At 40.9% G+C, this 12,621-nt stretch overlaps 1 protein-coding gene across 1 annotated transcript in view; it reads right to left on the reverse strand.

Annotated features, from left to right (window-relative positions):
* Positions 1 to 1,826: 1,826 nt before the first annotated feature.
* The window catches only part of NR5A2 (nuclear receptor subfamily 5 group A member 2), a 128,217-nt gene continuing 117,422 nt past the window's right edge, over positions 1,827 to 12,621 (reverse strand). Inside the window, 1 exon segment of the mRNA XM_029228952.1 lies at positions 1,827 to 5,048. Coding sequence (XP_029084785.1) covers positions 4,801 to 5,048 — 248 coding nt within the window. The 3' untranslated portion in view covers positions 1,827 to 4,800.

Here is a 12,621-nt window from a genome sequence, read left to right on the forward strand (position 1 = left end):
CAGGAATATTTATTTTGAGTGACTAAACCATACACTTCCTGTTCAGCCTTAAGGAAAATTGGTCTTTATTATTCCAGGGAAATGTCAAGATCACTGAGTGTCGTAGCATTTTGACCTGTGTTATGGAGAACAAACTCTCCACATGGTTCTCATAAAAATATACATCAGAGATGCCTTCAAACCGAACGTCAAACTTAGTTAAAGGTACAAACCTCTTCAAAGTTTTTGTGAATATCGAATATAACAATCAAATGCACATCAGCAAGAACCTTTTTTTTTCTTTTCTTCCCCCCCTCAGGGGCTGCTTCATGCTGATGGATTCAACAACTTTGTGCGCGTTAGAAATTCCAAGTTATGTGAGTGGGGTGTCTGCTCTTCAGAATCACCTCTGCTGGGTGTCGGGCTGGGCTTCAGAAAAACTCCTCCTCCACCAATTTTTTAACAAACGTATATAACCACTTATAAAAACATTAAAAAAATTATGTTCTGTGTCTTCCTTGACCTGTGTGATGATTACCTGGGTGTATACATATGTAAAAGTTTATCAAACTGTACATGTTTCTATATGTGAAGTTAGTTTCCAACTAAGTATGAATATATACATATTTTTTCATATGCCATTTTTTCATAAGTATGAATACATACGTATTTTTTCATGTCAGCGAGAATTTTTTTTTTAAGTTCTTCCTAGTAAGAGGTTGACAAGGGAGACGCGTTTTGTGGGCCACTATTTAGTTAATTAAAAATCTTAACTCCGCAATCTACTAGACTCTAGGTATGGCGTTTTGGATCTGATTCCTCGGTATCCTTTGTTGGGACCATAAGAAGAATCAGTGTCTGCCTGGCAAAGGCATGACACCTACTGTTGGTCTTGGCAGGGGGAGGGAGGGGAAAACAGGGTGTGTAAGGGGGAGGGCTGGACCACCATATATCATAAGCCTTAAGTGTTTTGTGGCCCTTGCACTATTTTGTAATAGAGATAATTGTTAAATTCCAAAATGGATTGTGGAGGTATTTTCTTGCTTCAAACAGCTCCAAAGCCTCAATGGTATTGAAGGAGGCTAGGGACTTTCCCGGCGGTCCAGTGGTTAAGACTCCACGCTTCCAATGCAGGGGGCACGGGTTTGATCCCTGGTCGGGGAATTAAGATCTCACATAACGTGTGGCCATAAATAAATAAATAGCTAAATAAATAAATAAATAGAGAAGGCTAATGTCTAGAACAAAAAGATGTTAAATTTTAGGGTTAAACTCCAAAAAAATTTAAAGGCTTTTATCAATATCATTGATAACACTGATATCAAATATCAATAACTTAGTACCTGATGCCTGATTTTCTTTTCCTTTTGAAGCAAACCCCTCGTTTAGCGACAGCATATTGTCACGTTTAAGGCCGTGGGTCTAACGCCACATTTCCCACTGACCAGTGTATCACTTTGAACAAGAAGCTGTAAGACCTGGATGATACCTTGTGGAGCTGATCTGAGGATCAAGTGAGTTAACCAAACACCTGGCCACGTGACTAGGGCACGTGAGCTCTACAAAGACAGATACTGTAAGAGATTTCTGCCAACAGCTGTAACAGTTAATGATACAAATTGCTTTGTTTCATGTATGGAGAGGTGATGCACAGACTGAGTTCAATGCTTCAAGTATCCAACTAAGGACAGTGGACCACCTGAGAAAGCATCTAGAGAAGGAAAATTATCTCTTCGTGTGGAATTCTTTGGACTCCATTCCTAGTCGAGGATCTCAGTTACGTAGAAGCTTTAGAACCCAATAGAATGAGGACACCATAAAAACTTCTAAAAATGATCAGGCTGGGCATATCAACATTTATTGAAATACTGAAAAAAAATTCCATTTTGTTGAGAAATTCCTGGCAAGAACCAACAGGACAATTTGATTTCACTGATACAGTAAGTAATGTCAACAAGGAACCAACTTCACACTCTAAACATTTGCATGGGTTCAGATCCAAGGGAGCAGCAGAAGATCCGTAAGACAAATATTCAGACATGACAGACTTTCTGTTTATAAACATAGACTAACGATAATAAACCAGGCCAAGCCCCAAACCTTCATATTTGAGTCTGCTTTTACTAATAAATCCTGTAGTTGATAAAGCAGTTGCTAAGTCAATGTCCGGTTGTAAGCCACTTAACGATGAACACTAGAGAAAATTCGCTCGCGCGCTTTGCATGGGCCACGGACGCCAAGCGGCTGGCATTCTTGTTTATCAGCTTCTGCCTTTAATGGCACCAGCAGCGTGGCTGTAATCTCCGTGTTGCCCCTCTTTCTAGCTGTTCTCATGGTGTAATTTACTAGGTCAACAGCATACCAATATGTGACATTTTTTAGGTGTTAATAGTCAGTGGGGAATACTGTCTATTTCAAATAAAACCTGGACTTTTGGCATCAATGTATTTGTTTTTTACAATTTTTTTTGCAATGTTAAGGACCCTCCAAATAACTATCCCCCAAATCTCGAAATTGCTTCCACCCATGTTCCATACCCATTGATGGAACCATTTCGTTAACTGTTGACACTCTTCCCCTCCATCCTGGTTTTTAACTGGGGAGAGCAAAGATGCCGCTGTTTTATTTACTGCTTTGGATATGGACTCTGTTTTTCCGTTGTCCTCTGAGCCACGGAGATGACACGGGTGACCAAGCTTTGCACGAGGGGCTGTGGACGCCCGGCTTAGCTGATGGGTACCCTTCGCATGGACGCGTATTAGAGGTGATTAATAAAAATAATAAAATAATCCTCTTTGTACACACAGAAGTAATAACTAATATCTTTGGTATACAACTTACAACGCTTGGAAAGAAAAACCAGGTAAGACTCCACCCTTGTTAAATTTACTTGAAAACAGGAGGTTACAAGTCACATAATTTACAATAGATATTAAATAAACTACAGTAAGAATTATGAAGATTTACAGACATTTAATCAAGTGAATGATTTTAATTCATTAAGACCCCTCTCTGTCTCTGAACTATGTTCCGCTAACTTGACATGCTACAATAAACACATATATTTGGTTTCTTCAGTCTTGGCTATCTTAGACAAAGGCGAAACCAAGGAACAATAAATTAGCATCATAATTGTCTACAGTTGAAACTATGATATACAATATAAATAAACTATTCAAAAGCCAGAAACATTTATGAAAAAATTAAGGGACTAGGAGATAACTTTCATTTTTTTTTACAGTTTCTACAAGTGATTGTGCCGCCGATAATCTCAAAAAAAAATTAAAGTCTAAATGAGATTCCCGTTTTTGATTTTAGTGTCTCACGACATATAATAACTAAGTACTGTTAAAAATAATTACCAATCAGAAAAATAACATTATGGTAATTACTGCTTTAGCTCTTTTGTCATATCACACGTTCCCCCCTCCCCCTAGAGGACCTAAAGAATGTAAACACTCTATTTTATTTGACTTTAAAGTATTAATACTTTATTTTAAACAAATGTTGATCCATATCTGCACAGCTACCTTTGAGAATTGTGAAGTAAGGCAAGACTTCTGTATCTGTGGCATCGCCTGTTAATAATACTGACAGCGTCGTTTGGAGAGTTTGTTTCGCAACTCTCTGTCCTCCAATTTGTTCAACAGCAGACTTTTAGACTTAGAAAGGTCAGCATCACTCTCTTCCCTTCCCTTTTGGGGAAGATTTGAATCACTTTACTATCTTTCCAGGCCATACGTAAAGATCACCGTTTCCTCTCTGCGTTTAGGGGATGATCAATTGCAACGAGTCAATTTATCTGCGCATCCCTTCCTTTATTTTGCGTGGCTTAACATGCTTCAGTTTTGTTTTAAACTATTTAGAACTGTGACTACTTGACATCCCAGCAAAATACATTTCATGTTGTATTCTTTAATGAGCTACAAACCTTGATGGTTAAAAAGGCTGATGTAGTCTAACAAGGCTTTCTGCTGGAAATTTTTATGAAATCCTACAATGCTAGAGCTAAAGCTTTCGAAGTTTGTACTCGTTGCCCTTAATATTAATTAATGCCTTATATAAGATCAGAAGAGGGATACTGCCTGCTTTTTTTCTTTTTTTTAACATGAACACATGACAAAACAAACCAGAACATAGTCAAAATGGCAAGCTAACATATTCATAGACTGTTCTTATTAGCTGTTTGCAGGTCTAAGACACAGACATTGAAGATTAGGCTTTTCATGATTTGGTGGAGCTACTAGTGGGTGTGGCTGAGCGCTAGTCCTTAGTACAGATTCCTTGATCACGGGACAGAAGGTGCTGCGTCCTGGAAAGGAAGAGGGAAGGGGCTATGATCGGTGCAGCTGACGAACTCTTGAGAATGGTTTCAGCTCAGCTTTACCACGGAGGAATTCTGGAAGCTCAAATCCCCCGCTGCAAAAGCCTAATGGATAACACAGATCGGTTCCTAGATTTCTTCACAGCGGAGATCAGTTTCACTATACAAGAACTGTTCTGTCCATTTTCATCCTGATGTGGGGTTGGGATCCACCTGTGAGTTCAATTCACTCCATTCCAACGTCTTTTATGCGGAATTCTTTGGGGATGTGACGCCTTTGATTCACAGTCTGCAATACAAATACCCTGATCCATCATTTATTGGCTATGAAGTATTTGATTATTATGCTTTATTAAATTCAATATCTTTAAACCAAGTGTTTCATTCGTGTTGCTTGGAGCCATTCAGAGTATTTTATTTTTTTCCCTTTCTTCCTGTTCTTCTTTCCCCCCACCAATCTCTTTGTGTTTTGGAAGCCGCGCTCCTAGGGGCTGTAACTAAGCCCGTTTTGCATGCAACATTTCAATCAGCAGGTTGTTGTAGGGGACATCCCCGTTCAGGTGCTTGTAGTAGAGGTATTCCTCGGCCTGCACGCTGATGGCCCGGATTTCAGGTAGTCGGAGTAGCAGCTGCCCGAATTTCTCTGTTTGCTGCGGGTAGTTGCACATTGTATAGTCCAGCAGGGCAGCGTTAACTTGCTCCTGGACACCTTCGACCAGCTGGAAGTTCTCCAGGTTTTTGACATCTGGATTTAAAAAAAAAAAAACAAAAACCCCACAATAATTCGATGATGTTTTAATTCCTGTTTACCCCAGCAGTGTGTTCAGTCAAAGGAGGTATTTTCCTCCCGACATAAAGCAGACTTGCTACAATGCTCGATATTCAGTCAGCCCCACTCACCAAGCTTCCCGGGAAAACGATCACAAAAGAGCTTTAGAAGAATGTCTTGTTGAAATTCTGCCTACACCTCCAAATCAATTAGACACCAATGGATTCTGAGCAAGGTCAATTCTTTTCATATCTCACAAAAGGAAAGGTTTAAGGATTCCTAAAGCAGAGAGATCATAATATATTGCCAGCAAATGAGTCCCTCTAGGAAGACCTATCTTAACCCAGTATATGACACAATTCATAGAATTCTGTATTAATTTTTCTGACCCAAGGTGAAATCTGTGTCCAGGGTATGATGTAGTTAATTCTAATAAAAAGTGACAGGGTTCTTGTTTCTGTTTGACATTTTCTAAATGATTCTGAAAGCCTTTGACTTGTCTAGCCTATGCTAATGAACCATCTGTACACTCCAGTGACTGCCAGAGGAACAGTCGCTGCTGGGAACTCTCTAAAATATATGTCTCGGTGACTAATGATCTTTATCAAATGAAAGGCTTGTCCTTTAGGCAGAATTCAAGCCAGGATGGCCGGCACCCTTTAACCTGAATGTGGTTTCTAAAGTCTGATACTTCACTTTTCTTTTCCTTCTGGACATGAGTCGCTCACACAGAGGAGACGGATGCAGGCAATCCACCCAGCCTAACTCCTGGAGATGCTCTGCCTTATAGGTCCTCATAAATGCTGAATAGGGGGAAACAGAGTCAAAAGACAGACCGACACACACACACACAGACAATGAGCAAGGGAAAACGGTGGTGGTGGAATTTCTCTTGTGGAGTTTATTTATGTTAACTACAACTTTTACACAATGTGTATATAGAAGCCTCTGGAAGAAATGCATGGATATGTGTGTGTGTTTACAGACATCCATGCTAAGAAGGTAAACAGATGCATCCACCCCTCCCCCCGCTTTATTTTCTAATTGGAGAAAAATAAATAAGAACGATTCTATAGAAAACCACATAATACTATGACTAAAAGGTTAAATGTGCTCAACTCAGCTAAGAGTTACCAAAATAACTCTTATCCAATATTTTCGGCTCTATGTGTTGTTAACCTTAGCCTGTATGTATGTGCGGGTCCATTTTGGTATCTCTAAATGCTGTTACAATAGGCTGCCTTACATTTGCTGTTGAAATGTGTCCAGGATGATTTCGGTGTTTACATTTTGAGCCGTAACTTTGCATGAAACATGCTCCCCCCTTTCCGTCCCCAAACCTCTGGCCCAAATTAAAAACAGTGGGGAATTAGTACCGACATAGTGTGAGCATTCGGGATCACATCTATGTCAAAGTACGATGGGAGAATCAGAAATATTTGATTATTTATTAATGAGATGTACAAACAGACAAATGCTACGCTACGAGCTCACGCCTTCCTGTGGCATTGAAACTGGCATTTAAATTGTTACCCACTGGACGGTGTACCCAGGTGGCACTTGACAGTTAGTAAAGCAGTTTCCATCTATCTCATCTAAAATGTCTTAAAAGTTATTTTAAGTTATTTCAAATACTTAGAAATATTAGTTATATTTGGTTCAAAATTACAAAATGTAAACAACTGGAAGTACCTTGACTACGCTATACCTGGCCAGATGACAGAAAAATGCCATGCGCTTATACTTTCAGAGGCTCACCCTCTGCTTACAGACATCAGTCCTTCCTAAAGCTTCACAGCAGAGAACGGGTAATGCAAAAACAGTTCATCTGAATTCTGACCAACTTCTTAGCATTGTTTCCCTTTACCCTCCACTCAACCCAAAGAAAACATTTAAACTTAAACATGAAACGTAAGGAAGAATTTAGTTTTCTCTTTTATTTACCATTAAGAAGTTGAAAAAAAAAAACAAAACCAAACAAGCAACTTCCAGTGTTACAGTGATTTTAACACAGTCATAGGAAAACAATCGAAACGGAGCACACTATTTTATGCTACAATGAAAGATATTCTCACAGCAAGAAAAGCTAGCAATAGTCACAGAAGTTTATAGGGGAGGAATCTGCACGGAATGAAATGCAAGATAAACGAATAATAGTCTTTTCAGAAAGTTGTTTTTGAAACCTTCTTTTTTTGATAAATGTATTTTTTGAGAATGAGGTTCAACCTTCTGTGATAAATTATGGGATTCTGTTAAGAAAAAAAAAAAAACCAGACAACTGCTAACAAACATAAAACAAAGGATGGATCATAAGTTCTGGTTTATTCACTTACTATTAGTATATATAATCATTAAAATCTTCAGATCAGCATTTGCTGGATAATTTCTGTGAATACTGGTCCAAACTGCCACCTTTCTCCCCAAAGTTTAAAAAATACACGCAATTTTCCTTCCGAAAGAAAATACTGTGTTTTTAATGTGTTTACCGTTAAACACAAAACAAGTTATGCTGCTAGCTGCCCCAAAGGCACTTACTAACTGAATGTCTATTTTGTTTTCCATGTCTGTAAAGGCAATTTGTAATTTAGTGGCAATGATTCTGATACGTAAGCTACAAGGTCAAAAAAAGAAAGAAAGAGGGATTTCCCTGGTGGTGCAGTGGTTAAGACTCTGCCCTTCCACTGTAGAGGGCGTGGGTTCAATCCCTGGTCGGGGGCTAAGATCCCACAAGCCACGCGGCACGGGCCCCCCAAAGAAAGGAAGGAAAGAAAGAAAAAGATTTTGATTGAATTACTCTCATTCACCGACCAAGAAGTTCCTGGATCATTGCTCTGGCTTATCTCTTTCAGCTCCTGTCTCTCTCACTGCATCTTGCCCTCCTTTATTAATCGTCCATTTCCCTATGTACACTGCCAGCATCTTCCGGTGACATGTTATATATTATATGTTTTAGTCAAGGCTTCCCCAGGGATTTCTCCAATTAATGTTTGCTTTATATCAGTGGTGTATTTGTCCAAGGTTGATTGGTTATAAAATGACCTATTACATTAGCTGTTATGTATCTTATAGCTGTTACGTACCTTCTAAGTCTATCTCCTTTCTTTTTCTAATTTGAGAGCAGCTTTCGAAAACTGATTTATACAATAGACGTCTCCCTGAAATATTTTAAATGTAATAGTGTGTTCTGTTCAAAGAATCCTGTGGTGAATTCTTTTGTGAGTCCCTGGGTTCCTGAGGGTCTTTCATTTTCGGTCTGACAGGCAGACCTTGGTTTTTCCACTTTGGGGAATGTAAATTGGTGTGGCCACTGTGGAAAACAGTATGGAGATTTCTCAAAAAACTAAAACTAGAACTATATTGCATGACCCAGAAATTCCACTCCTGGGTATATATCTGAAAAAAATGAAAACAATAATTCGAAAAGATACATACACCTCAATGTTCATAGCAGCATTATTTACAATGGCCAAAATATGGAAGCAACCTAAGCGCCCATCAATAGACGAATGGATAAAGAAAATGTGGTACACATATACAATGGAATATTACTCAGCCGTAAAAAAGAATAAAATTCTGCTATTTGCAACAACGTGGATGGACGTGAAGGGTATTAAGCTAAGTGAAACATGTCAGGCAGAGAAAGACAAATACTGTAATGATATCACTTATATGTGGAATCTAAAAACTACAACAAACTAGTGAATATTAATATAACAAAAAAGAAACAGACTCACAGATACAGAGAACAAGCTAGCGGTTTACTAGTGGGGAGAGGGAAGGGGGAGGGGCAGGATCGGGGCTGGGAATTAAGAGGTACAAACTCCTACGTACAAAATAAATAAGCTACAAGGATACATCGTACAACACAAGGAATATAGCCAATATCTTATAATAACTATAAATGGAATATAACCTTTAAAAATTGTGAATTAAAAAAAAAAAAAAAAAGCCAATGGAGAAGTGCCAAAACAGATGCCACCACCTCTCGGAAGGCTTGGAATTTTCTCTTTCACGTAGCTCACTTGTAGGTACTTTTTAGGAAGAGTCCAGAAATTTAAATGTGCTCCCACAATGCTCACAGAATTCCTTTTGATGCTACTCAATGCCCTTTCCTGAAAAACTAAACATGAAATACATTTAAAACCTTCACCATTTCATCTGGGGTACTCCCCTACCAACCAAGCCCTCCTCTAATGAATGGGTGCTGGCATGTTTGGGAGTCTTAGCTCATCCCTACCAGGAGTCCATAACACAGGAAATTCGTGAATGAACTATTTCCCCCCAGTTCTTCTGTGGTGCTTCATCCCAAAGTCTCCCGCGTTCGGCACACTACGTTTTTCTTTGACGTTTATGTAAACTTCATCTTAATACAATTTATAAAGAAACGCAAGTTAATGAACCCTATCATTACAGATTCTGAGTTGGAAACGGTATGTAAACAGACAGAGGCATCCAACCCTTTCTCCAGCGCCTTTAAATTTTGATGACTGGCAAAATCATTTTGAGCTTCTCCTCTAAGTATCAATTTCTTATCATCTATTCTACTTTATTCACTCAGGGACTAATTACCAACTTTTTATGTGAGGCAGCATTACGATAAGCTCACAGTGGGGTACTCAGATTTTTTTTCCATCCTTAGTGGAAAGTAAACCCTTAGGTCTTCTTGAATATATTACAGCTGGCTTTTCGGTCATTACGTGGCATTCAGGCTCTTTCTGACGATGAAGATAACTGATTTCTATCTCCCTGGTACCTGCCATGCGGCATAGGCTGTAAATCTTCCCGGTCAGCACACTCTTTTCAGAGACTGGTCCTTTGCTGAGCAAGGAGGCTGGGGGTCCGGGAGACTCAAATGGCCCAAGAATATAATTATTTTTGTTCACTTTCCACACGTGGGGAAAAAAATCTCATCCTGTCCTTTCAAAGATACAAAAGTGGGGAAAAGAGGTACCATTCTGCACCCGGAGGACACTTCTTTCCCCTGTGGCTTTTGGAGGGGTGACATCTGTAAACTGGCTCACAATTTGTCCTCAGAAGACCCTTTGCTTTGATAAGCCAGCAAAGGAGAAAGGAAATGAATTTTCTATAAGGAATTAATTTTAAAATTATTTTTAAAGGGCTATATTTAAATAATTTGTATAAATAATTTTTCTTTTTTTTTTTTCTTTCTTTTTTTTTTTTTGCGGTACGTGGGCCTCTCACTGTTGTGGCCTCTCCCGTTGCGAAGCACAGGCTCCGGACGCGCAGGCTCAGCGGCCATGGCTCACGGGCCCAGCCGCTCCGCGGCATGTGGGATCTTCCCGGACCGGGACACGAACCCGTGTCCCCTGCATCGGCACGCGGACTCTCAACCACTGCGCCACCAGGGAAGCCCTGTATAAATAATTTTGTAGGAACTTCCGGATAGCAACATGCTGGCTCTTTCCTTTACATAAATGTGTGTGTGTGTGTATATGTGTGCACACGTGTATGATTATTAGCCAAGAGCTGTTTTTAGCGACCAGAACATACAATTCAATGTCTTCATATATAAATTACTAACAAGAAAATGCAACTCTTTGACAGGAACTGTGTGTAAAAATGTGGACATACAGCGTACATATTATTTCTGTATGTGGAAAGCAGCCCTTCCAATTGGTTGGTGCTTCATAAGTTACAAAACATGCTACCATGCTTCACTTATTCTTTCATACCTTATGTATACACAATCTATGAATTCATTCATTCATTCGTTCATTCATTCATTCATTCAAAGAGCCCTGTGCCAGGTGTTGAAGACAGAGGAATAAAAGACACAATCTCTGTGTCCAGTGCTTCAGAGACAAGAAGTGGATGCCCTTGACACACACAGGATGGGCACCTAACCCAGGGCCTGGGGGCAAGAAGGGTTCTTGGGGGAAGTGACACCTGAGAGGTTTTGAGAAACGGGTGAGCTGAGCAACACGGGGAGGAAAAGGTGGCAGGAGACGGCGACCCCCACACAAAGCCTCTGAGACAGGAGACGGGGTCCTTGGAGCCCCACAAAGCGGCTTACCTTCCATGGAGGAGAGCAGGGTGTAAAGTAAGGATGGACCCTAAGGTTTAGGACTGTGAAGGGCGCTGCACACCAGACAGAGTCTGCATTTTGTTCTGGAAGCCGTGCAGAAGCATTGCAAGATCTTAAGAAGGAAGGACGCGGTCAGCTCTCTGAGTCAGAAAGAGCAGGTGTGTGGAGAGGATGTCGCAGGAATACAGGTGACAAGCGCGGTGGCCATGGGGGTGGGGATGGACTTGAAAGGCATCAAGATGGGTGACTCAACAGAGCTTGCTGGCCCCGGATTAGTCGCGAGCAAAGGTCCTGGATGACACCAGGCAGGCAGGCAGGTGGTGGCCATCCCTCCAGCAGGAGTTGGAGCAGATTGGAGGGGCAGCCATGGTGAGTTTAAGGAGCATGTGGGACATTCCCTAGGGATGTAGGGGAGACGGCTGGAGATACAGGTCTAGACGCAGCAGAGAGGCAGGCCTGGTGTCCAGATCTGGGAGCCGTCAGCGGACAGGTGATGGATGAAACCCCCGGAGTCGGTGGGATCGTGTGGACAGAGAAGGGGTCAGTGGTGGGATTCTGGACACAGCCAACTTGCCAAGGATTCTTTCTTGAGAAGGCATTACAGGTGTTATGAGATTTAGACTCAGAGAGATTAAACAGCTTTTCCACGATCTCTAAGTTAAGGACACACCCAGAGAATGGGGGAGCGGCTGACATTTAGCAAGTGCTTGTCAACGTGCACAGGATTTTTTTTACATATCTCATTTAATACTGTTAAGAATCTTACAGGGAAGGTATGATCCTCATTTTCCAGGGAAAGAAACAGGCTGAGAGGGGTTCAGTGAGTCACACATGTCCTGAGCTGGAATTGGTGTCTCCCTCGAAACCCCTGGGCTCTGCCCCACGAGATCACAGAGGTGGGACCTGAGCCCCAAAGGGCTCGGGACATCCCAGTCCCAGAGCTTTCCCCCCACGTCACAGCCCACAAGTTCCTGCCACCTGCGGGGGTTGGAGAAAGGGGTGTGCTGGTTGGTCCAATAGTTCAGTTTCTAAAGGGTCTCATAATCCCTGAATGAAATTTTCAGAGAATTTGAATGAAATAACATACTCCTGACACTTACATTGACGTATTACACACCGTAATCGTCTTAATGCCACAGATCATGGTTAAAAATAGTCACAGCTGACACTGAGTAGAGCCCAGCCCCTGCCACCGGGGCTGTGGAGGTGCCGGGACTACGAAGTAACTTTCTCCATTCTAACCTGCTTTATATTTAGAAAAGAGGGTTTCATCAATTTTAAAAGTCTGAAAGCCACTTGATTTTGGACAGGAATGGTGGTCTAATCTAGTTTCAAGCAAGTCACTCAGTCCCCTCTGAGCCAGTTTTTCCATCTGCAAAATGGGGAAATAATTCTTAGGATCGCCGAAGAGTAAAATGATACCTTAAATATGAATGAACTTTAAAAAGTGTACAAGCATTGTATACTCACGGGGCCTTATGTTTCTTATAGTTTTACTGATAA

This window comes from Monodon monoceros, unplaced genomic scaffold (assembly GCF_005190385.1).
Source record: "Monodon monoceros isolate NGI ecotype Baffin Bay Population unplaced genomic scaffold, NGI_Narwhal_1 Super_Scaffold_18, whole genome shotgun sequence".
NCBI lineage: Eukaryota > Metazoa > Chordata > Mammalia > Artiodactyla > Monodontidae > Monodon > Monodon monoceros.